The following is a 26,410-nucleotide window of genomic DNA, read 5'->3' on the forward strand; positions in this document are numbered from 1 at the left end:
CCCAAGGGAATCTGGAGCCAGATTCATGACGTCACGTGCGGATCCGCCAGCAGGCTGCGAGAGCTTGCATGGATTCAGTGCACAGCCTGTGTAGACCAAGTTTAGCAGCTAGCGATTTTGCATTGAAATATGGAATTGTCGCCTGAGCTTCTAAACCCATGGATTCATGTATCAATGCTCATCTATCTATTGTTACATAAATCATATATTTTCTAATTACTGTTATGTATTTATATATTTCTTCATTTAGAAGAGTACTGGCTACTGTAGGAGAAAGATTTCATAAGCTACACACATGGCATCGGCTAAGCAGGGTTGTACAGTATATACATTTAATGTGTTTGACAGGTCCCAAGATCTCAAGCCCTAACACGCATATCCCTTGATACATGTGAAGTAAGTGTATTATCGCCCAGCGCTTTCGTGTTGTTTACTTTTGTGTGTGCCAATAAATAACATTATCCGTGTACCAGACAAACACAGGAACACCTAATTTAGAGTATAGTCTCTCTTATTTCTTACCCTGGCAACAGTTGACTTGTGAATCGCCAGTTTTCTTGGTCTTTTTCTCGGTTCTGCTTTGGTCCTCGGCTTCCGGGTGCCTTGCACGAAGCGCTCCCATTTCTCTCTCATTGTCCGGTCTTTTGGGAAACGATGAGTACTAATCCCATCAAGATTGGTGTTGCTACACCCTCCTACGATACATCTGTTAACCATTTTAATAATTACGCGATAACGTTTAAGAAATTTGCAGAAAACCACCAGGTCGTTTTCTCATAAACAAGCCAGCGCTGACGTAGGATTCAGAAGGAGGCATCCCGCACATGATGTCACGCAAATCAATGTTTGCCGGGAAATCCAAATGCCAAGTTTTTTCAGAGGCGGACCAATTCGCCTCAAATGGCTTGATTTCAACTGAATTTTTCTGGTATTGCGCAAGGTAAAAAATTGCGCAAAATGTGACAGATATCTGACCAAAGTTTAATATAAAATAGGAGAATTACATTGATCTTGCTCCTGAATTTACCCGTGATATGCACTTTAAGACCTGTTTGCAGGAAGAATGGGACAAAATTAACACCTGAAACACTTCATCAGGGCGGCACGGTGGTGTGGCGTGGGTTTCCTCCGGGTGCTCCGGTTTCCCCCACAGTCCAAAGACATGCAGGTTAGGTTAACTGGTGACTCTAAATTGACCGTAGGTGTGAATGTGAGTGTGAATGGTTGTCTGTGTCTATGTGTCAGCCCTGTGATGACCTGGCGACTTGTCCAGGGTGTACCCTGCCTTTCGCCCATAGTCAGCTGGGATAGGCTCCAGCTTGCCTGCGACCCTGTAGAACAGGATAAAGCGGCTAGAGATAATGAGATGAGATGAGACACTTCATCACTTTCAGTCCCTAAGCATCAAGTGCTGTGAGAAGGAATGTCATCATTACAAAATGGCAAATGCTTTACCGTCCCAATTTTTTTTGGAAATGTGTTGCAAGAATCAGAATTAATTTAAAAAAAACAACAACAACAACAAAAAACAAAATTCATGAGGCAAAACATCAAATAATGTGCTGTTGTATTGCTCTGAGTGTTTTGAGTCTACAGGTCAAAGATTATTTACAAATCATTGTTTTCAGTTTTAATTTCAGTCTCAACATACCGTCCCAACTTTTTCCTGATTTGAAGTTGTATTTCTTTGTAACTGAATAATCTATCAGCCTATTTTTGATGCCTTAAAACTCCCTCTTATGATAGCTTCTATGCTAATTCTGGTTACAAAAGTGATATACATATTTTTCACTCTTTGCAGGCCTGGCCAGAGGACACTAGATGATTTAGAGATTATTTATGAGGAACTGCTACACATAAAAGCCTTATCTCACCTTTCTACGACCGTAAGTGCGCATGCTGCAGTAGTAAATTACATTAATGTACCTCTGGTCTCCCTATGAGTGGTCCAGCAATGGGCAGTCAGGTCACACAGCAGTGCGGTATAACCATTAAAAGACTGATTCCTCAGACCGCATTGCACTGAAGAATAGTATAAAATTGTGCAAATGTTTATTAAAAATTCAAGTAAGAAGCATATTAATTGCTTATGAAAATATTACATAGATAATGAGATATAGATTATGAAAGGTGTAGTAGGTTACCATAAGAATATGGAGCCAAGGTTTTTTTTTTTAATGTGTGTGTGTGTTTTTTTTGTATTTTCAGGTTAAAAGGGAGTTAGCAGGTGTCCTCATTTTTGAGTCCCATGCGAAAGCAGGAACAGTATGTAAGTAGCTACATTATACCTGTTTGAGCAGAATTCGACATGTACCTTTTATTTGATTAAAGCTAGATTAACATGGCAATGATTACTTACTGAATATGTATTTCTGGGTGGTGCAGTGGTGTAGTGGTTAGCACTGTTGCCTTACAGCAAGAAGGTACTGGGTTCAAGTCCAGTGGCCGACAGGGGCCTTTCTGTATGGAGTTTGCATGTTCTCCTCATGTCTGCGTGGGTTTCCTCCGGGTGCTCCGGTTTCCCCCACAGTCCAAAGACATGCAGGTTAGGTTAACTGGTGACTCTAAATTGACCGTAGGTGTGAATGTGAGTGTGAATGGTTGTCTGTGTCTATGTGTCAGCCCTGCGATGACCTGGCGACTTGTCCAGGGTGTACCCCGCCTCTCGCCCGTAGTCAGCTGGGATAGGCTCCAGCTTGCCTGCGACCCTGTACAGGATAAGTGGTAATGGATGGTTGGATGGATATGTATTTCTGTTTCACTCATCTTTTTCTTTTACGTGCCTGACTTGTATTTGTTATTCTTTCGTTGTCAGTGTTTAATCAGGGAGAGGAAGGAACCTCGTGGTACATCATCCTAAAGGGTTCAGTTAATGTGGTCATTTATGGCAAGGTGAGATCAGATGTCATTCTATTACCGTTATTTCTTTTCTAAATAATCGCTAACCTTTTTTTAGGATTTATTGTATGATATCATATACAGGCTGTTATTACAATTTCTGTGTATGTTTAACAAAACCTGAAGTGACATTTTTGAGTTGTCAGTGATGATGTTGTGAGCAGTGTTGGGGTGTAACTCTGCTGTGTGTGTGTGTGTGTGTGTAGGGTGTGGTTTGCACACTGCATGAGGGGGATGATTTTGGGAAGCTCGCTCTGGTAAATGATGCACCGCGTGCAGCCTCCATCGTCCTGCGAGAGGACAACTGCCACTTCCTGAGGGTGGACAAAGAGGATTTTAACAGGATCCTTAGGGTAAGAACATATTTAGAATAATATTTATGTTTTCTGTGTTCATTTGATGTGCTCTTTGGTGTACTGTGGTACTTTAGTTAGTGCCTGTTGCTCAGTAATAACTTTTGGGTGCATTTCTCATTCTTTGCTTTTACATTTCCACCTCTACTCCCTTTACATGTCATTTGCAGTCTGTTGACTCTGACACAGGAAAATCCTCTTTGCTTAGACAATAGGAGCCTCAGCTCAGGAAACGCAAAGCAGTGTCCACCGGATGCTGTCTGTTGGAGAAGGGGTGTGTGTGTGTCTGTATTGCACAGGTTTTTTTTTTTTTTTTGGAGAGGATGAGAGGTAGTCATTTATTTATATTTATATCATTTTTATGTCACTTATTTATATTTATGGCTAGTTTACTGCTCAAATAAAGTCTCCCTCTGTTGGAGATTTTGCAGTATTGCAACAAGTTCTGTGTTGCTTCAAACTGAATGGAAAATGTTAGGAATCTTGTACTTGAAAGAGAAGAACCACTCCAGTGTCTATTAGTGTATGAATATAAAACACTTTATTCTACCATATTTATATTTTGGTAGTTACACAGGACAGTCCTGCGTGTGTGTGTGTGTGCATGCATGTGTGGTAGATCCCAGGATCAATTAATCTGCTGACTACTCTTCTGTCTCACAACCTTGCTAATCCAGCACGCTGACCCCGCTATTCAGCATTCTGTGTGAGCATGTGTGTGTGTGTGTGTGTGTGTGTGTGTGTGTGTGTGTGTGTGTGTGTGTTTCACGGATAGAAGTAACAAATTACAATTACTCTTGTTACTGTAACGAACTTGATTTTTTGTGTACTTGTAATTTTTTTGAGTATATTTTTAAAACTGTAATTTTACTTTTACTTAAGTATGTTTATTTTGCGGTATCTTACTTTGCTACAATTTAAATTCCCTCCATTACAGAGTAAAAAAAAAAAGTCTCCATGAATTATGCACCAAGAAATGACGTGATCTCCTACATGCCCCTTTTTGGTCAAAAACAAACCTTTGAATGGTGGTTAATGGAGTCCACCACTGTTTGACAAGTAAATTGTCGTCACTGCCAAACCTGATCCGATTCATGTTTTGGTTGACTTGGCCAGCATTGCAGCAGTAGGGTGGCCGGTTCCTTTCTGTGCACTCACACACACATTCACACCTATGGGCAATTTAGAGTAGCCAGTTAACCTAACTGCATGCCTTTGGACTGTGGGGGAAACCAGAGCCTCGTCTCGTCTCGTCTCGTCTTCTTCCGCTTTATCCGGGACCGGGTCGTGGAGGCAGCAGTCTAAGCAGGGAAGCCCAAACTTCCCTCTCCCCAGACACCTCGGCCAGCTCCTCGGGAAGAACACCGAGGCGTTCCCAGGCCAGCCGAGAGACATAGTCCCTCCAGCGTGTCCTGGGTCTTCCCCGGGGCCTCCTCCCAGGGGGACATGCCTGGAACACCTCCCCAGGGAGGCGTCCAGGAGGCATCCGAAAAAGATGCCCGAGCCACCTCAGCTGATTCCTCTCGATGTGGAGCAGCAGCGGCTCTACTCCGAGCTCCTCCCGAGTGACTGTGCTTCTCACCCTATCTCTAAGGGAGCGCCCAGCCACCCTGCGAAGGAAACTCATTTCGGCCGCTTGTATCCGCGATCTTGTCCTTTCGGTCATTACCCAAAGCTCATGACCATAGCTCATGACCATAGGAAACCAGAGCACCGGAGGAAACCCGTGCAGACACGGGGAGAACATGCAAACTCCATACAGAAAGGTTCGTCGGTCGCTGGGCTTGAACCTAGAACCTTCTTGCTGTAAAGTGACAGTGGTAATCACCACACCACTGTGTCGCCCTGACAAGAAAATACATTAAAATAAAAAAAGTAAACGTATAGTTGCAATGACATATCAGGAGAGTTATATTAATACTTGGGCAGCTGATGACAGGTGTCAGTATTTCAATAAACTTTGTGGTATCGGTGGTCAGTGTCCTTTTAGCCGAACACCAGAATGGATTAATGATCCCATTCAGTGGCCGGAGGTATCATATCCCCTGCCATTTACAACTACCTCATTAAGTCTCCAGGTAATATTGATTTCTGTCATCTATGAATTTTCTATACACCCACTCCGAGGGGTGTGTGTGTGTTTATACTGGTTTACCTCTGTCTGTAGAAAAGTATACGCTTTTTATCTGTTTTGTACTATGAGAGCTAAGTGAAACCGGAGTCAAATTCCTTGTGTGTGTCCACATACCTGGCAATAAAGTGTTTCTGATTCTGTCCATCTGTCCGAATCTCCATCGGTCCAAAACACCCTTTTTCTTAGCAACCACAAATCATAGCCACTTGGTACCAAACTTCAGCTTGGGGTTCTATACCATGCATACCGTTTTCAGGTTTGTCACACATCAACTTCCTGTTTATTGACTGAATGTATTTACGAAACATATAGGATGGATTTGCAAAATTTTGTCACACTTTTCTCAACAACTACAAATCACAACTGCTTGATATTTGGTACCGAGCTTCAGCTTGGGGTTCTGTACCATGTGCACCGATTTCAGGTCTCTCGCACATCGACTTCCTGTTTACTGACTGAATGTATTTATGAAACGTATAGGGTGGATTTTGATGCTATTTCAAGAAGCAAAATGCTCTTTCAAAATGACAGTTTACCAGGATGCTATTTGAAACCCCTGGCGAGAACACTGCTCTTCACATACTTGTTTCAGGGTTAATTATTTGTTGAAGTCAGCATTCATAATAAGTGTCCTATTCCTTCGATTGCTTACATTCTGATATAAGCAAGAGCGGGGGGATACGTAAGTGAGCAGTAGCTCACAGTTGATCTTGTTTCTGTAGCTGTCTTCTTATGCCATGCACACACGTAGCCGGGTATTTTTAAAACCGAACATTTCCCCCCCCTCCGTTTATAAAAATGTTTTATCCACACCACCTCGTCTTCGAAAAAAATCCCTTCCACACATAACCGAACATCTGCGTTTTCAATCACATTCATAAGCATTCCAAACCTGTAGATGGCTATTTCCCCAAATCCTACCCCCTAATCACATCGCCTGTGCTCTTGGAGCAGTAGTTGGGCTTCTAAAATTAAACATGTAAATAGCACCTGCACAATAATTAACGCTTTCAAGGCACTACTCCGATCCATTACTCTTTAGCTAGCCGCACACTACGCCGATTTTCAGCGTACCGAGCCAACTGAAGTCGCGAGTCAGGCGTAAAGACTAGTTTTCGATGGTACCGACTCATCTCACAGCCGATTCGAAAAACTAATCGGGAGCCAGACTGATCGGCGAGAGTCGCTAGCAGTAGCCAATCATATCTTTCGCATATAACACGTGACATCATTAAACACAATTTCTAGCGCGAGAAATACGTGTTGGTAGCACCTAATGCAGGTATATACTGTAATTCCATAGACTGAAGCTTTATCCATAGACACAGTGGGCTGGAAAGCCACTCTGCTCAAGTTGTGTGGCTGAATTCCAAATCGCTTTAACTCCCCTATATAAGTGCACTATTTAAGGTTGGGAATAATAGCTCATGCAGCCTAGATAGTGTGCTACATATTCCGTGTTGTGTCATTTGTAATTCAGCCTGTAGCATCTTCAAGTGTTGGATTTAACAGTAACTATATCCAATAGCCAATCACAAAGCTATTAAGTTGTCACGTGTCGCTTCAATCGCGACTGCACTCGTCAACAGTCGGGGGATATGTACGTGCCCTGTCGGGAGTCGGCTCTGAAATGGGTCGGTTCGGTACCGCGTGGATCGCCGTGGTGTGCGGCTAGCTTAAGTCCATGCTTAATCTGGCTTCTGCAGTAAACAAAGGTCGCACGTTTGACGTCAGGGCAGATTTGTTGTCATTTTTTTGGCGCAGATTGTGACGTTCTAAAACGCAAACCTCCGGTTATCTCTGTCTACACGAAAAGGCATACACGGAGTTTTCAAAAATCTTCACTTTGCCCGGAGTTTTTTTAAATATTCGTTTTTGATGTGTTTTCATGTGGATGACAGGCCAAAACGTAGAAAAATATCTTCGATTTAGCAGATACCCGGCTACGTGTGGACGGGGTCTCAGTTTGTCCACTTTGTTTGCTGCTGTGATGACTGCTGACTTACTGATGTGCAGATCCATTTTAGCACCTGCTAGGCTAGACTGGACTGGACTGGAGGCGGCAGTATTTCACGCTCTCCTTCCTAGTTTATGTAGGTGAACATTCCCTACCAGTGCCATAAAATCTGTCTTTTGCCCTCCCTTTCCTTATTCAGTAGTCAGTGTGTGAGTGTGTTTTACTGTTGACGGTGCAGGACAAAACACAGTAATTTTTAGGCATGGTGACAACCTCTATCTCTTATTTGCCTCCAGTCAGTTTAACCCTTTGATGCAAAACATATGCGCACCCCTTCTAATGCACAACATGGGTCAAAAATGACCCGCATTCATTTTCCAGGTTATTTCATGCTGACTGAGTTTTTCTTTGCTCTATCTTTTGAAATCAATTTATTTTATGATTGAATATTCCAAGTATTCTTTAAATATCTTGTTTTTAATTACCACAAATCATTAATTAAATTTTTTCTTTCCTACTTTATGAACAAAAATACTTTTTATATTACTACACATGGGTCATCCAAGTGTGATTTAAAATTAAATGTCTTAATACTATAATAATAATTTGTTTCAAGTAATTACTTTAGCAGTGAATGGGGCCAGTTATTTATTTATTAACTACGTAGTTAGCTAAGCCAACTACAATAAAATTAGCTAACTAAAGTAGAATATGTCAACAGCTCGGTAGCTAATAGTAATTACTTGTAACTTTCTGACGAGTAATCTACTCACTCTCAAGGGAACCTAAACATAATCCATTTTTTTCTAAGGTAATGTTAGAACAATTGAAAAACATTACTTGCATGTATTAGATGGGCAAAGGGCGCTGTGCTGAGCTGTGAAATGTCTGACACAAGCACAATTCACAGTTCCCACCAAACGCTGGAGTAAATGCATGCGGGTCGGTTCTGACCCATGTGTGTAAACTTGATGTCGAATTACAAAAGCTGTGCTTGTTCATAACTTAAGAAAGGAAAAATAAAAATGATTTGTGCTAAACAAAAACAATATATTTACTGCATATTTGGAAAAGTAAATGACAAAATGAATGTATTTCAAAAGTATATTATAGAAACACTCAGCCATACATGAAATAACCTGGAAAATGAATGCAGGTCGTTTTTGACCCATGTTGTGCATTAGAAGGGTAGTGATACAAAAAGGTTTTTTATTCAAAAAGTAAGAAAGGAAAAAATAAAATAAGGATGTATGATGATCAAAAACAAGTTAATTGAGGAATACCTTGAATACTGAATGATGGAATTAATTTATTGCAAAGATATAGAAGATAAAAACTCAGCCGGGTCACTTTTGACCCATGTTTTGCATCAAAGGGTTAACTGCTTTGTTTTCCCCCAAAACGGGGCGTATCCCCAAAACTACTTCAAACTGATGTCATGTTGCTCTGATCTATATTTGATCTCGGACCTGATAGAGAGTTTGCTGTGTAGGAGTGCAAATGATGGGAATCAACATTTTAATATGACCTAATCATTCCCGTTATAACGTCGGCTTGTTATGGTTTTTAGTTTTCTTCTGTTATCATTTCTATTCTGAAGATGACATGGTACAAAAATCCTGCAGCTTGGCTGTCAGTTGAGGTGGCATTATATTTTTGCTCAGTATATTTCAGTCAGTAATGTATGATCAGATGAAATGAAAGCTATATGTGCGCCCTTTGTGTACCATGATTATAAATTGCAATATGAAAATGGGATGTGATCAGTTGTTCATAATGTAAATACAGTACAGTGGCTTAACGTGTACCCTTTCAAACAGTTTGTAACTTTAGCTTCAGACATATTTTATCTGTAAGCAAGAAATATACTTGATCAAATTTCAGTATCGCAAGTTTTGCATGAAAGTAATAAATTCCAGCTGTATGAAAAAAGGTGAGCTTAAATTAAAAATAATGTTAACGTAACATTATATATTAAATTAAGGGTGGTGTAGTGGTTAGCACTGTCACCTCACAGCAAGAAGGTTCTGAGTTCGAGCCCAGTGGTCGATGAGGGCCTTTCTGTGTGGAGTTTGCATGTTCTCCCCGTGTCTACATGGGTTTCCTCCGGGTGCTCCGGTTTCCCCCAAAGACATGCAGGTTAGGCTAATTGGTGGCTCTAAATTGACCGTAGGTGTGAATGTGAGTGTGAATGGTTGTTTGTCTCTGTGTATCAGCCCTGCGATGATCTGGCGACTTGTCCAGGGTGTACCCCGCCTCTCACCCATAGTCACCTGGGATAGGCTCCAGCTTGCTCGTGACCCTGTACAGGATAAGCGGCTACAGATAATGGATGGATGGATGGATGGATGGATGGATGGATGGATGGATACTCCTTTGGTGTTTCTACTATTGTGCATGTTTTTTTTGTGTGTGTGTGTTTTCTCTGACCTATGTAAAGCGACCTTGAGTTTGAGAAAGGCGATATATAAAAGTAACCTCTTCTTCTTCTTCTTCTTATGTCTGTATGTTGCCAGTAACCAAGTAAAGCTTTCCCCCCTTATTTATGTAAGTCTTAAGATAAGGCCTGTGTGTGTCTGTGTGCTTTTGTAGGATGTAGAGGCAAACACAGTGCGTTTGAAGGAACATGAAGCAGATGTTTTAGTTCTTGAAAAGAGCAACATCAGAAGCTTCAGCCATGCAGGCTCCTCACCACTCAAGTATGACCCCATCACTGCCTCTTTATCTCAGTCTCTCTGATTCTCTCCTTCTCTTCGTTTTTTAATGATTCATTCACTCTGTGTGTGCATCTGTAGTTTATCAGATGTTATTAGTACTTGCTTTGTGAATACACTGAATGTTTATTTAATATTGTGTGCTGTAGATACACTGTGATGTCCGGAACTCCAGAGAAGATTCTCGAACACTTCCTAGAGACCATGAAACTAGACTCCAAGTTTACAGAGTCAGGTACTTTCATTACGAGTAAGGAATAAAACTAGGGCTGTCAATCCGATTAAAATATTTAATTGCAATTAATCACATTATTGTCCATAGTTAACTCACAATTAATTGCAATTAATTACAAATTACTCTAACTTTTTTATCTGTTCTAAATGTACCTTAAAGGGATACTTTTCAAGTTTTGGGGGAGTGGGAGTGCAGAAATATGCTTGCTTTATGCAAATGTATGTGGGCAGGTCAGGAAGGATAAGGCTGGACACAGCAAAAATGATTTTTGTGGGTATTTTATTCCCCCACTGCATTTAAAAAATAAAGCAGTGTTAACTTTATAATTCTGAGGGTTTAGCACAATTTAGTGTGAACAAAACAATATAGTGTTTTCCTCGAGTTCTGTGCTTAACTTCCAGCCTCAAACTATACAATAGAATAAAATAAATTAACTTGGTGATGTGGACTGTGGAAAACAGTAGTGGCTATCTTTAAATAAAGAAAATAAAAATACAAAACCCAAATAAATACATTCGTTAAGCCACACAGCTCATAAAGATGTTTTCCAGTAAAATACAGAAACTCACGGGTAAATATACAGAAAATTCAGGAGCAAAAACTGCAGTTATGAACACGTTTACAGAACTCACAAATTTCTCAGAATAAAACAAACTATCCAGTGTGCAGCCTGCGCGCTAGGGTTATGACTGTGAAAGTGTTTTCAAAATTTCTACTTTCCTGATGTTGCATTTGGTGAACTTTTACTCATATATTACTTTTTTGAAGTTATTTTTATCGGGTCATGCAAAAACCTCCCGCACCCAACATCACCTCACTTTTGATAAATACATGTATATTAAATAAATAAATCATGATTATAAAATAAATTCATTGAAAGATGTGTAAAGTACTTTTATATAGCAATAAATTGCTTAACAATTGTTGTAATAATAATTATAATTGTTAATTAATACAAATGTAATAATAATTATTAAATTTTTATTAATTAACAATTATAATTATTACCGTATTGGCCCGAATATAAGACGACCCTGAATGTAAGACGACCCCCCCTTTTCCAAGTTCATCTTTGGGGAAAAAGTTTTTTGAAGACCAAATGTTCATTCATATAAAGCATATTTATTTCAAAATTCTGTTTAAAATTAGAGGCTTTTGTTTTTCACATTTAAATAGAGGTCATTTCAGTCTCATTTCCGTGAACACTTTTCATAGAAGTAAAAAAAGAGGCTAAACTGCAGGCTACTAGACAAGCCAAATTAAAACATTTAAATTGCATTAATTCAACAAATTTGTCAGGTTTAGATTGAGAGTTCATAAACTTCAGAATGTCAATGCATTAACTTCCCATAGCCTACGGGTATATGGAATAAATTTGCAGAACAGTGCAAATGCTTTAAACAATGCATTAAACAATACATTAAGATTTACAATAATAAACAACTGAAACAATGGAAAGGGTAGTTTGCTAAATTACAGCTACTCAGCACAGAGATCCTCAGCCTCACTTTGCTCACTCTCACTGGCCTCACTTTCACTTTCGTTTTTGGTGGCATTTTGTCTAGTCCGCGAATTTAAGACGACCCCCCTTTTTAAGAGCTATTTTTTACAACAAAAACACCGTCTTATATTCGAGCCAATATGGTATTACAACAATTGTTAAGCAATTTATTGTTATATAAAAGTACTTTACACATCTTTCAATGAATTTATTTTATAATCATGATTTATTTATTGGGCGGCACGGTGGTGTAGTGGTTAGCGCTGTTGCCTCACAGCAAGAAGGTTCTGGGTTCGAGCCCCGTGGCCGGCGAGGGCCTTTCTGTGTGGAGTTTGCATGTTCTCCCCGTGTCCGCGTGGGTTTCCTCCGGGTGCTCCGGTTTCCCCCACAGTCCAAAGACATGCAGGTTAGGTTAACTGGTGACTCTAAATTGACCGTAGGTGTGAATGTGAGTGTGAATGGTTGTCTGTGTCTATGTGTCAGCCCTGTGATGACCTGGCGACTTGTCCAGGGTGTACCCCGCCTTTCGCCCGTAGTCAGCTGGGATAGGCTCCAGCTTGCCTGCGACCCTGTAGAAGGATAAAGCAGCTAGAGATAATGAGATGAGATTTATTTATTTAATATACATGTATTTATCAAAAGTGAGGTGATGTTGGGTGCGGGAGGTTTTTGCATGACCCGATAAAAATAACTTCAAAAAAGTAATATATGAGTAAAAGTTCACCAAATGCAACATCAGGAAAGTAGAAATTTTGAAAACACTTTCACAGTCATAACCCTGCTGCGTGCTTAGACACACACACACACACACACCTGGACTTTAACACGTCTTCTTTTCTCCCCCTGGACCATCAAAAGCATATAAAAAATACACACTTTTATTTTATTTTATTTTATTTTTTACACATTTTATGTAAACAGTCAGAATGCAACAATATGAGTTAATTCTGTACATAAGTGCACTTTCTCACGACTTATGCCGACCAGCTACTTGCTACATTGCTCGCTTGTGCTACATCACTTCCTGATTTCCCAAACTCCGGGTGACGAATACAGAACATGCACACGTTAATCGCGCATCGAAGAAATTAGTAGCATTAAAAAGAATTTGCGTTAATGCATTATTATTGCATTTACTTCGACAGCCCTAAATAAAACACAATGCTATGTCCAACTATTGAAAAACATCAGAAGATGATCATTTTTTGGAGAGTGCTGTGATGTGATGTGGCCTGAGGTGAAGTGGATCCCATAGCTGATTATTTTCTGATAAGAGCACATCTCAGCTCTTATACCACAGCAATATTCCAACTATTACAACATATACATTTGATCAATTTATAGTCATTATCCCCTGCTGGCCAATAGGCCCAAAGGGAGATTATGTCGTGGCAATTTCCTTCTGTCTGTCCGTCCCGGGAAGGGTACTCACCTTCTGAAATCAGCTCCTCTCACAATTTTTGGAGGAATTTCACCAAACTTGGCAAAAGGCATTGTCATATGTTGGTAGTACGCATATTGTTATTTTGTTCAATTCAGTCGCGTTTTACCAGAGTTGTGGTCCTTGATTAACAAACTTGTACTTTCACAATTTCATGAAGGTGTGTTTGCCTTCTGACATCAACTCCTCTCACAATTTTTGGACGAATTTCTCGAAGCTTAACAAAAGGCCTTGTTATATGACGGTAATACGCATATTGCGATTTAATTTCGTTTGTGAAAATTTTACCAGAGTTTTGACCCTTGATTAAATAACTTGCACTTTGACAATTTCATGAGGGTGTACGTTCTTCTGAAATCAACTCCTCTCACAATTTTTGGAGGAATTTCATGAAACTTGGCAAAAGGCATTGTTATATGTTGGTAGTACACATATTATTGTTTTGTTCAATTCGGTCGTGTTTTACCAGAGTTGTGGCCCTTGATTAACAACCTTGTACTTTCACAATTTCATGAAGGTGTGTTTGCCTTCTGACATCAACTCCTCTCACAATTTTTGGACGAATTTCTCGAAGCTTGGCAAAAGGCCTTGTTATATGATGGTAATGCGCATATTGCGATTTAATTTTGTTTGTGAAAATTTTACCAGAGTTTTGACCCTTGATTAAATGACTTGTACTTTGACAATTTCATGAGGTTGTAGGTTCTTCTGAAATCAACTCCTCTCACAATTTGTGGAGGAATTTCACCAAACTTGGCAAAAGGCTTTGTGATACGACAGTTATACGCATATTGAAATTTCGTTTAATTTGGGCAAATTTTACCAGAGTTATGCCCTTGATTATTAATAAACTTTGGCAATTTCATCAAGGTATGCTTGCTTTCTGAAATCATTTTCCCTCACAATTTTTATTATCTGCCGCTGGCCAAAAGGCCCGAAGGGGGATTATGTCGTGGCGATGTCCGTCTGTCCGTCCCGGAAGGGTACTCACCTTCTGAAATAAACTCCTCTCTCAATTTTTGGAGGAATTTCACGAAACTTGACAGGATTCTTTGCTATCTGTTGGTAATACGCATATTGCAATTTTGTTCAATTCAGTCACATTTTACCAGAGTTATGGCATAGTTGCCAGTGGGGGATATTGTGCTCTCAGAGCACTCTTGTATTTCGTATAATGGAACACCTACAAAACAACCCTTTCTAGCAGTACACTATAGGGATGTGCATCTCCATCACTGAGGCTGAAACGATACACTCAATGCGATCTCGATGCATTGCCAATGATCCGATATGTTAAAGATACAGATGAAATAAATACTAATGCAATACAATATAATTTATCCCGATTTCGATGCCGTGTGATCTGACATGATTTCATTCAACATGATGCAATTTAGCGCAGTATGATGTGATGCCATTCAATATGGCAGCTCTTTTGTGATAATCTGTGACTCCATGATAACCTGTTACTCCTTCGGACACGCCTCCAACTCACTTGAGACTTAAAGTGCCGTTCCACCATTGGATGTATTTTTTGGCATAAAATACAATATATTTTATGACAACATGACTAGACAGAGAAATCTTTTAGCTTCAAAATGATATATCAAACATAATTTTTTGACAACGACAAGTATATTAATTTTGCGACCAAAGTCACCTACCCTTTTAATTTCCGCGCGGTAGTGAAACGTGATGTCATCGGCAGGTTCCCCTTCTTGTGTACTACGTCACGTGTGACGTGGCACAGATTATCAGCAATGGCGGATAGAACGCGATTGTCAGCTTCGGAAAAGAAGCGAAGGAAAATAGCAAGTGATGCCCAAAGGAGACGGTCGATGGTGAATATCGGCACAGCAATCGACAAGTGGAAATCGCGTTCTATCCGCCATTGCTGATAATCTGTGCCACGTCACACGTGACGTGGTACACAAGAAGGGGAACCTGCCGATGACATCACGTTTCACTACCGCATGGAAATTAAAAGGGTAGGTGACTTTGGTCGCAAAATTAATATACTTGTCGTTGTCAAAAAATTATGTTTGATATATCATTTTGAAGCTAAAAGATTTCTCTGTCTAGTCATGTTGTCATAAAATATATTGTATTTTATGCCAAAGAATACATCCAATGGTGGAATGGCACTTTAAAGCAGAGACGCAGAACCTTTATTTTTAAATACATTTCTGAGTGGATAATATCTCCATCCTTGACTCTTGTATGCTGCATAAATGGGAATTAAAAAAAATATTTTTGAGAGTTAAAATCGACCGCAAAGTTGGCATTCTAGCTGCCCCACTGAGTGTGTGATGTCACTGCGGTAACCGGTTTTAAGGCCGAGGCCTTTAACAGCTATAGACCAAAGTCATAAATAAAAATTTATGGTGAAAGTAAGAAATCCCGTTACCGACTTGCTCAACTAAGACTAATTTGACTTCATTGATTGTGGGTTGACTCTCATTAAAACAGGATAGGTGTTATAACTTATGCAACATACATGTACATGCATGCATTTTCACTGATAAAACGTAAAAGGCTAATTAAATAATCAGATGAACTGAGACAATCCCATTCTGAAGCAAATTAAATAATCTTATACTGGCAACTTAAACACACAATATAAGTTACATGTATTAATCTAAATGCAGGTAAACAATGAGTGTTGTTTTTGTTGTTTTTTTAATCCAAATGAGAGTCGGAGCTTACCCGTCTGTGTTCTCGCTTCTTGAAGGCCGATCTTGTGGTCAATTGTTTTGAAACAATCTGACTTTGTTGTTCGTTCAGTTCTCCGTTCATTCACTTCTTCGATGTAAGGGCGAGATGGCAGCAATATCCAGTTTAGAAATAAGATAGCTGGTCCATTCATTCTCTCTTTTGTCCATACTGAGTACTCTGCCATTACTGCTCGGCTCAGGCAATTACTAAAACTCAGGACAGAACGAGACGTCACTGGTTTTATCAACAACCGCAGGGAGGTCACTGCCCGAGCAATATGTCACGTCCCGTTCCATCCCGGGTTTTACCAACAACCCTCGGCTCACTCCGGGAGAACTGGTGCAACTGAACTTTGCTTTTTAAAAAAATAAATAAAATAAATGCTTTCCTTTTCTTGTAGTTTTCTTTTTCTTTAATTGTTGGTACTGCACCCTCTTTCAATACGGGCTTATAGCCAACGCTGTCAATAGATTAGAGGTTTTGTACGAGTCAACAGTAAAATGTGCAGAGCAGAAGAGAGACCACTTCATAGGCACCCAGTGTGCCCGTGAACTTCTCACAAAATGCATCCAAATCTTTGCAGTTTGAACATTCTTGGGCCATGAATGCAACGTAAATCCACCTTCTGTCGTGTTGCTGGCTGGTGCAGCAACACATCTACGTGGCATGGTGATAAATTAGCTCAAAATGGAGGATCGGAGTTGCAGTCAGCTCTGTGTTTTAGTATAGCGGAAATGGTGATGAGACCGATAGACTTCCTGTTGTGATGTCACGGACGTCAAGGTCGTTCACTCAGACCGCTACCTATATACAGTAAATCACTTTAATTGTAAAAATTACTATATTAGATTTATTATTAGCGCTTAAAACTATTCCTGTGCCATTCTTAAGGTCTCGAGGCATTTATAAACGAAAGTGAGGCCATGGTTCTGCGTATATGCTTTAAGTGAGAGACTTGACCATAATTGGCCACTGATAGCAGTAAAGAGTGCTCTTGAGAAACAGTTTACAGAGAAATTGATTTAAATTCCTAAATATAAAATGAATGGTCAAACCTTATTCGTCACATTTCTAAACAATAAAGGCACAGGGCCTCTATTAATGTTTATATATATTAATCAGTTGGATTTTACTGATGCAAAGATGTTAGAAATGATACATCCTAAGTTCATACCAAGTTGTATTTGGTGCACACTTTTTTTAATCAGGGTAATCACGTCGTGAACCTTTATGCCAGTGCACTGATGCAAATCAATGAATCTTATTATCCCTCGTACATTGGGGTTCGATTCTACCATATAAACAAATGAATTATTTTATCGCCTCAGGTGTGTTATAAAATTACTCAGGACACTGTTGGATTTCTGTGTGTAGAGCATCATAACTAGCTTTTGGTGAGCAGGGTGATGGGAAATGGAAGGGGTGCGAGCCTCGTTTTGGGCAAACGATTCACACCTTTCTATAATATCATTAGTATCGAGATAAAATGTACAGCGCATCGTAAGCTTTTTTGATAAAAAAACACAGTATACAACTGCCCCAATAAAATGAAAGCATTTAAACCTACTAGCCTAGTTAAAAAAAAGAAATACTGCAAAAAAGAGCTGCAAATTCTTAAAGCCCTGAGTGTCTAATTTCATATGAACCATTAATCATACTATGGAGTGTGACACACACACACACACACACACACACACACACACACACACACACACACACACACACACACACACACACACACACAGAGAAAATAAAAATAACCAATGCTGAACACAGGCACCCCCAAACAGGTGGAAATTCCTTTTTTTGCCCTGTGGAAAAACAAGTAACATATAAGTTCCTGTTATCATTCATGCTATAACAGCTGTAAACAGTCATTTCCTCATCAACCTTGCTTGGTTTCCTCTCTCTTGAAGTAACTTAAACAAAAATGCAGCTTTGCGTGATAGTTAGAAATTCCAGGACGCTCCTGTGTTAGAAAACTTAATGTTACAACTAAAACAGCGCTAACACTGGAGACTCAGAAATGCTAAATAAATGTCTCTTCACAGAAAACAACCATGCAGGTTATTGTAAATTGTGAGTATAGAAACAAAAATGCATTTGAGTACATGCAGTAATATAAACTTTGCAGTCAGAACTATTGTCTGAGCCATGCTGTTACTGAAAATTAATCCGTTCCTTCTGATCAAGCAGAATTACAAATTCAACAGCATACTGACCGCGAGTCTGATGATGAGACAGACAGAGAGATGATCTTTCTTTTTCAGGCTTATACAGCTTTTACGATATCGCATGGTTGTCAAGACAACATGATGATATTGGAGACTTAAAGCTTCTGCACTAGTGAGCGACTGTGACAAGTTATAAACAAACATGTCCACCAGATTCTCATCTCATCTCATCATCTCTAGCCGCTTTATCCTTCTACAGGGTCGCAGGCAAGCTGGAGCCTATCCCAGCTGACTACGGGCGAAAGGCGGGGTACACCCTGGACAAGTCGCCAGGTCATCACAGGGCTGACACATAGACACAGACAACCATTCACACTCACATTCACACCTACGGTCAATTTAGAGCCACCAGTTAACCTAACCTGCATGTCTTTGGACTGTGGGGGAAACCGGAGCACCCAGAGGAAACCCACGCAGATACGGGGAGAACATGCAAACTCCGCACAGAAAGGCCCTCATCGGCCACTGGGCTCAAACGCAGGACCTTCTTGCTGTGAGGCGACAGCGCTAACCACTACACCACCGTGCCGCCCTAATAATAATAATAATAATAATAACTACCTTTGGGTGGCACGGTGGTGTAGTGGTTAGCGCTGTCGCCTCACAGCAAGAAGGTCCGGGTTCGAGCCCCGTGGCCGACAAGGGCCTTTCTGTGTGGAGTTTGCATGTTCTCCCCGTGTCCGTGTGGGTTTCCTCCGGGTGCTCCGGTTTCCCCCACAGTCCAAAGACATGCAGGTTAGGTTAACTGGTGACTCTAAATTGACCGTAGGTGTGAATGTGAGTGTGAATGGTTGTCTGTGTCTATGTGTCAGCCCTGTGATGACCTGGCGACTTGTCCAGGGTGTACCCAGCCTTTCGCCCGTAGTCAGCTGGGATAGGCTCCAGCTTGCCTGCGACTCTGTAGAACAGGATAAAGCGGCTACAGATAATGAGATGAGATGAGATAATACAGGTAGTTGTCAACTTACGACCTATGCGACTTACGACCGATCGACTTTACGACTGTCTGGTTATGACTGGCAAGTGTTTCCCAGCTGAGCTAGCTGAGCGTACGGCAGTTTCCGCCCCAGCTCCCGGCAGTGCCTCTCGCCGCGTACAACAGTTTCCGCCCCAGCTCCAGGCACATGCGCAGTCTTTCTCGCACTCCCTCGCGCACTCCGTCATACAGTTTCCGCCCCAGCTCCAGGCACATGCGCATTCTCTCTCGCGCTCCCTCGCGCTCCCTCGCGCACTCCGTCATACAGTTTCCGCCCCAGCTCCTGGTTTACGAAATGAGCAAATCCTCCCGCCAGCCCGAGCGCTGCAACAGCTGATGATGACGTAGACGACCCACAGCCAAGCACCAGTGATGCCAGCAGTCACTAAGTTTTGTATTTTGCTATGTTTTACATTTGTATTTTGGTATGTTTCAAACTAAAATGTTTTCTATTTTTCACACCTGTATTTTGTATTTTTTGTTTTGCACATATTAAACGAATTGTACTGTACGCAGTGTAGTATGCAGTGTTTGACTTAAACCAAATAATGAGCCAAAGTAATGAAATAAGAAAATGTTGATAAAATAAGACTTTAAGATGATTACAATATCATTACACGTCACAATATACTTACGTTCATTTAACATAGGCCGACTTACGACCAGATCGGTTTACGACCGGTCAGTCATAACCAAACGCAGTCGTAAGTCAACGACTACCTGTAATGATAACTACCTTTTTTTCGTGGTATATCAGATATATTCCATTCAGCTAACAGGATATTGAACTCGTCTTCGACTCGTTGTTCAGTATCATGCTAGCTGAATAGAATATATCTGATATACCACTCAATGCCAGCCAGTATTATTTAAACATCAGGTAAAGAGCTTCTCAGTTATTTTCTCGGTTTAGAGAACTGTGTAGAAATTCTTCTCCGAGGTAATCACACATACTCCACTGAAACAGTCAACAGAAACTTGTTTGAAAAATGTGGGAGAATTCTTCTAGACAACATTTTCTCATGAACTCGGCTCATTTCTGTCAGTGAATTTTGTCTTGACCAATTAATCAATATCTCACATCAACATCTGATGGAGCTTGGTTCATGATTACAATTTATAGGGGGATCAGGACACTTTGTCCAATGTCATTTAGTCCAGTGGTTGAGACATTTCGTCCAAAGCCTTTTTCATACGCACTATCAATTATTTTATATGTGCAAGTAGATCGAGATATAAACAAACTATAATTAATTTAAGGGAGTGCATTAAGCACCATCAAAGCCTTTTTCATACGCACTAAAACTGAAATTAAGAACAGGAAACAGGATCGGAAACCCAGGGAATCAACACGGGAGAATAAGGCTCAGTAATGTGCACTGACGTGGCGTGATACTTTGCACTGAACGTGTGTTTTCTCAGTCTTTATATAGGCACACTGATGCCTCTTGATCATGTGGAGTGCACGTGTGAGTCGTGCGCGTAGTCCGGAGCGCACCGAGCGGACTCTCGCACGCACGCTGTTAATGAGGCTCACCTGCACATGATCAAGAGGCATCGGCGTGCCTATATAAAGACTGAGAAAATGCATGTTTTCTCATATCTGGATATCATATCTTATATCTCGCACTTGCCAAGGATATCTGCCAAGTGCGAGTATAGATTTTCTATGTAATTTGGTCTAATAAAAACGATCTCTCCCCACAAGCGGCCCCAGCCAAATGCGCCCAGAGTTGACACTCGCTGATTCCCATCATTTCCAGTTTCGTTTCTGTAGCTGCTTATCCTGTACATGGTTGCAGGCAAGCTGGAGCTTATCCCAGCTGACTATGGGTGAGAGGCGGGGTACACCCTGGACAAGTCACCAGATCATCGGAGGGCTGACACATAAACAACCATTCATACTCACATTCACACCTACGGTCAATTTAGAGTCACCAGTTAACCTAACCTGCATGTCTTTGGACTGTGGGGGAAACTGGAGCACCCGGAGGAAACCCACGCAGACACGGGGAGAACATGCAAACTCCACACAGAAAGGCCCCCGTCGGCCACTGGGCTCGAACCTTCTTGCTGTGAGGCGACAGTGCTAACCACTACACCACCGTGCCGCCCCAGTTTCGTTTTCATTTTGCAAAAATGTGTTTTGCTTCAGTCAAATTTCACTGAGAATTCCTCCTTTTTTTGAACAAACAAATACCTGAAATATGAAATACTTGATAGTGCGTATGAAAAAGGCTTTGGATGAAATGTCTTAACTCTTGGACGAAATGGTCGTTGGACGAAATGACCTGTATCCTTTACAGGTAAACTGTTTAATATGTATCCCACAGCATTTTCCCTCTGAGACTCAAATGAAAGTGGTTGGATGAAGGATGAATGAGCGAGTCCAGTTTGGATGTGTCTATATTTAGTACTAAAGACAGCCACTGATCTAATGCAGAACAAGCCATGTGCTTAGTATTCAGGGGTCTGGCCTGACATTTATTGGATATGCTGAAATGTGATAGAGATCTTTTTTTCTTTCTATCGCACTGTTTTTTTTTCCATTTGTCTATGTAATTCTTAATCTCTCTTTTAATCTTTCTATCTCTCTGCAGATCCAGCGTTGGATGACTTTGTGCTTATGCACTGTGTATTCATTCCCAATAAACAACTGTGTCCACTCCTCATGGCCCAATATCCTTCACCTATGTAACTTTTACCCTTTCTTTATTTTTCCTCCTTCTCCTGCTCTCTCTCCCTCTTTTCTCTTAGGCCTAAGTGCTCGTGTACATTTTCGACCTATCTGAAATTCCTCCTACTGTATAACTTTACTTGTCTTTTTCAATACAAAATCACAAATTCTGTCTCACAAATTGGACCGTTCTTTTTGTTTAAACATTACAATATACGGTATCTCGAAACTTCTGGAACTGTTTCAGCAGCTGTATCCACATCAGATGCTGTATAGTACATTGTGTCCTTAACCTCAGTGAACCTACCAGGCGCAGGCGTCTCAGGGCAGTGATCAGGAAAGGCTGGACTATGCTCTGAATAACAAGCGCAGAGTCATTCGTCTGGTGCTGCACTGGGCAACCATTAACACCCCCCACCTGCAGGAGGAGGAGAGCTCTCTGGCCTTCCTCCAGGTCTCCTTCAGCGCACGAACACCAAGGGCAATGTTTCAGTTCACATTACAGTTAGAAATCAGAATAAAGGCTCTGCATCGGTTTCAATAAATATGAGGTCTACATTACACCTAAGTGCACCATTTAGATTTTCAGGGTTTCATTTTCATCACTGGCTTGAAATATATTTTGATGATGACATTTCCTGCTTCCCCCCCCAAAAAAAAAAATTAACTTGATTAAATATGCAGTTGAGTGCAAATGTCTGCACACCCTTACTTCAATATGATCAAAAATCACCAAGACATTTCAAATTTTACTTCATTATCCGAAGTATGAAAAAATGTCGGGATTATTAAGAGTGGAACAATCAAACTTATATTTCTGAATGAGATAAAATGTGGGCTTTTATCCCACTTGTGACTAATGGCTTTTTAATGTCTTATGCTATTTGTTTTTGAATTTTTGAGTGGCACACTTTTTGCCCCAGTTATTTTTTCCCATTCTCTGTAAGTGCTCTTATCTACGTATGTTCCTTCCATTTCTGAATTGTGGTTTTCAATGTTGATAGTGATTTCCCTACAATTCTCTCTTTTTTACACCCTTTTTTTAGGTCAGAAGGATCCTTTTTTCTTTGTAAGGCCTTCTAAAAGCTGTTGTTTTTTCCCGGATTGCACTGACTCAACTTGAATACTCTTGGCAAACTGCCTGAGAGTTTGTGTCTGTTTGAACTTGCATGACTTTTATAAGAAAACATGCTGACCGTTTTAGTTCATTGAAAAAAAAAAATCTAGAGCATGAGAGATTCAAACTTTTGAGCTAATAAATATAAATGCTGTTTTATATCCAACTGCTCTTATATTAATACAGTTACTGTAAATAAACAGAAAATTCTATATGAATGAACCAGAAACTGATCTTTTGCACACAATTCTAAATCTAAGCAAGGTTATGTGTGGATTATCTTTGCATGATACTGAGTTTGCTTTGTTGTTTGTGGTGCAGGATTTTTACGTGTCCGTGTCTGAAGATGCCAAACTTATTCCTGCACTCAAAGATCAGCTGCCTGAGTTGGAAGCTGCCCTCAAACAGAAGTGAGACATTACAGTTCTTCTATTTGCCATTGGTCAGGTTTTAAAATATTTTTAAAGGCCATGATGAACGCTATTAATTTGTAATCACCATGACGAATCCATTCATTTATATTTTCAGTTCAGACGATGCGAATCCTTCTCAGAAAAAGGTAAGGAAAAAATTAAAATCTCTGAAAGAACTGAGCAATTTACATTAATACATGCTGTTCTAGAGTAGTGTATGTCTGCAGTCGTTTATGTTTAATCCCTCTGCTCTCAGCACAAAGTGCTCCTGCGCCACTTCAGCATGGGAGATGAAAAACTGCAAAAAAGGCAGCCAATCAAAAGCACAGATGAGAGTAAGTATCCACGACTTTGAATCATATTTCAAACTCACATGGCAGCAGGAGTTTGTAATATTGTTTTACTCTGCCGTATATAGAAATAGTTTTCATTTGGTTGAATGCATGAAGGAAGCAGTTGGTAATGCGGTGTATATACAGTATGTTTGATTATTAAAGTAAAAAATATGTTCATTTTTCTAGGTTTCACTGTACACACTAAAAAGTGATTATGGCATTATGTAGCTTTTACATATTGATATGTCATGTTACTACATATGAAGTAAGTCGGGGCTAGAGGTCTGCGTGGGTCGGATTTTTCAGTCCCGATCCCGCCCGCGCCCGCAAAGAATTATGATTTTTCAGTCCCACTCCCGCCCGCGCCCACAAAAAATTATGATTTTCAGTCCCGCTCCCGCCCGCGCCTGCCATATTTTGTCCCACTCCCGCCCGCAAATCCCGCATGATGCAGACGTTCGCGTTATTTCTCAGGAAAGTTCTTGTCTTGACACAGCGTGATGGTGCCCCGTCCCCTACTTTGAGTGGATTTGAGCATAAATATCTACAGCTCACGTTCACATTTGTTATTATTTACCTTGTTTCTGAATTCAGCATGTAGTGTCTCTAATAATAATAATTAGTGCTGTCAAGCGATTAAAATATTTAATCACGAATCGCACATTTTTGTCACATGAGAAAGCATTGTAATTCTCTGATCAGCATAAAAAAGTGAATGGGCTTGCTTTGTACCATGAGTGAAGTGATTTACTGCTTGCGTTAGTCTACAACTCTAATCAGAGAGACAGGTTACACAGTGACAGTAGGCTTGACTCAATGCTATCCCAGAAATCCTTCCTGTAATATGCAAATTTGGCCGCCTCTGATTGGACAGCCAAATTTGCATATTACAGGAACGATTTCTGGGATAGCATTGAGTCAAGCCTACTGTCACTGTGTAACCTGTTTAAAACACGTTTTTAGTTAGCGGGACTGCAGCTTATCACCGCTCCCACCCGCGCCTGCATATGTGCACTTCCGGTCCCGCCCGCGCCCGCGATGAGCTTTCAAAATTTGTCCCGCGCCACACTGCTTTGCGGCGGGTCCCGCGAGTCCCGCGGGACTCCCGCGGGAGTGCAGGGCTCTAGTCGGGGCAGCACGGTGGTGTAGTGGTTAGCACGGTCGCCTCACAGCAAGAAGGTTCCGGGTTCGAACCCAGCAGCCAGCGAGGGCCTTTCTGTGTGGAGTTTGCATGTTCTCCCCGTGTCTGCATGGGTTTCCTCCGGGTGCTCCGGTTTCCCCCACAGTCCAAAGACATGCAGTTAGGTTGACGTGGGGCGGCCTTGGACTGAGGTGCCCTTGAGCGCTGTCGCCTCACAGCAAGAAGGTCTGGGTTCGAGCCCCGTGGCTGACAAGGGCCTTTCTGTGTGGAGTTTGCATGTTCTCCCCGTGTCCACGTGGGTTTCCTCCGGGTGCTCCAGTTTCCCCACAGTCCAAAGACATGCAGGTTAGGTTAACTGGTGACTCTAAATTGACCGTAAGTGTGAATGTGAGTGTGAATGGTTGTCTGTGTCTATGTGTCAGCCCTGTGATGACCTGGTGACTTGTCCAGGGTGTACCCCGCCTTTCGCCCGTAGTCAGCTGAGATAGGCTCCAGCTTGCCTGCGACCCTGTAGAACAGGATAAAGCGGCTAGAGATAATGAGATGAGAATTTCACTGTGCTTGAAGTGTGCATGTGACGAATTAAGGTTTCTTAAAAATTGTCTTAAGTTTGCAAAGGTAAATCTGTCTGTTTAATGAGTATAACATAAACCTGCATTTATTTAAGTATTTAATCTTTGTTGAATTTACTTTTTGTTGAAATTCTGCCCTTAATTTAGATAGATAGATAATCAGTCAAAGGAACAATTTTAGACCTACAAAAAATTTTTTTTCCCCATTAAAGGTGCTATGTGTAAGGATTGTTCACCTGGCGAATTCATACTACACATTCCATATATTAACAGTATATTAACAGAAGGTTGGGGAGTCCACCACTATTATAATAAGGAAATGCATGAATGATCACTAACTGAATATCGTGTAAAGCTATTTTTATTCTAACTTTACATTCATACGTTATAAGAAGCCAACTACTAACTAACAGCAAGGCAACAATAAGAAAAATTTGAGTAAACTGCTGAAACTGTGTAACGCGGCTGTGATAAACCAGACGCTCGTGGATTATAAATGAACTCAAGGTTTTAATGAGAACAGGGTAATCAAAACAATGTACAAAAGCCAGGCCAAGTCAATACCAAGAGATCCAAGACAGTAACGAGGGCTAGAGAAATCGTGGTCAGGAAACAGGCAATAGTTCAAGAACCGGGAATCAGGAGATACGGGCAGTCTAAACACAAGGACTAGGTGAATCGTAATCCGAAAACAGGCAAAGATCAAGAAACCGGAAATCAAGAGAAACGGGCAATCAAAACACAAGGGCGAGGCTAGACGGGAAAAACCAGAAGGCAAAAAGGGTATTACACAGGTAAATAATCAGCTCAATAGGCTTACGAAAAGATAAGGCAATACTGTGTAAAGACCAAAACAGACAAAGGGGTATAAATACAGATGCAAACAAAAAGGTACAGGTGATGGTGATTAGAACTCGGGGGAACCACTCCTAGGAAGTGGTTCCGGATTGGGTGACAGAGTGCACGTGGTAGCAACTGGTGAGTGAGGGGGATTATG

At 40.9% G+C, this 26,410-nt stretch overlaps 1 protein-coding gene across 6 annotated transcripts in view; it reads left to right on the forward strand.

The window, feature by feature from the left end:
* The window catches only part of rapgef4a (Rap guanine nucleotide exchange factor 4a), a 112,770-nt gene that overhangs the window by 64,130 nt on the left and 22,230 nt on the right, over positions 1–26,410 (forward strand). For all 6 annotated transcript variants that reach the window (XR_009655381.1, XM_060930013.1, XM_060930014.1 and 3 more), the window contains 11 exons: positions 1,802–1,886; positions 2,209–2,269; positions 2,816–2,892; positions 3,105–3,251; positions 9,935–10,041; positions 10,206–10,291; positions 21,759–21,837; positions 22,139–22,289; positions 23,274–23,362; positions 23,481–23,511; positions 23,622–23,700. Coding sequence is in view for 5 of the 6 variants with exons in the window: in XM_060930013.1 (XP_060785996.1) it covers positions 1,802–1,886; positions 2,209–2,269; positions 2,816–2,892; positions 3,105–3,251; positions 9,935–10,041; positions 10,206–10,291; positions 21,759–21,837; positions 22,139–22,289; positions 23,274–23,362; positions 23,481–23,511; positions 23,622–23,700 (992 nt within the window). In the remaining variant the exon portion in view is untranslated. The remainder of the gene's footprint in view (positions 1–1,801; positions 1,887–2,208; positions 2,270–2,815; positions 2,893–3,104; positions 3,252–9,934; positions 10,042–10,205; positions 10,292–21,758; positions 21,838–22,138; positions 22,290–23,273; positions 23,363–23,480; positions 23,512–23,621; positions 23,701–26,410) is intronic.

The sequence above is a fragment of the Neoarius graeffei genome, chromosome 9 (assembly GCF_027579695.1).
Source record: "Neoarius graeffei isolate fNeoGra1 chromosome 9, fNeoGra1.pri, whole genome shotgun sequence".
Taxonomy (NCBI): Eukaryota; Metazoa; Chordata; class Actinopteri; order Siluriformes; family Ariidae; genus Neoarius; species Neoarius graeffei.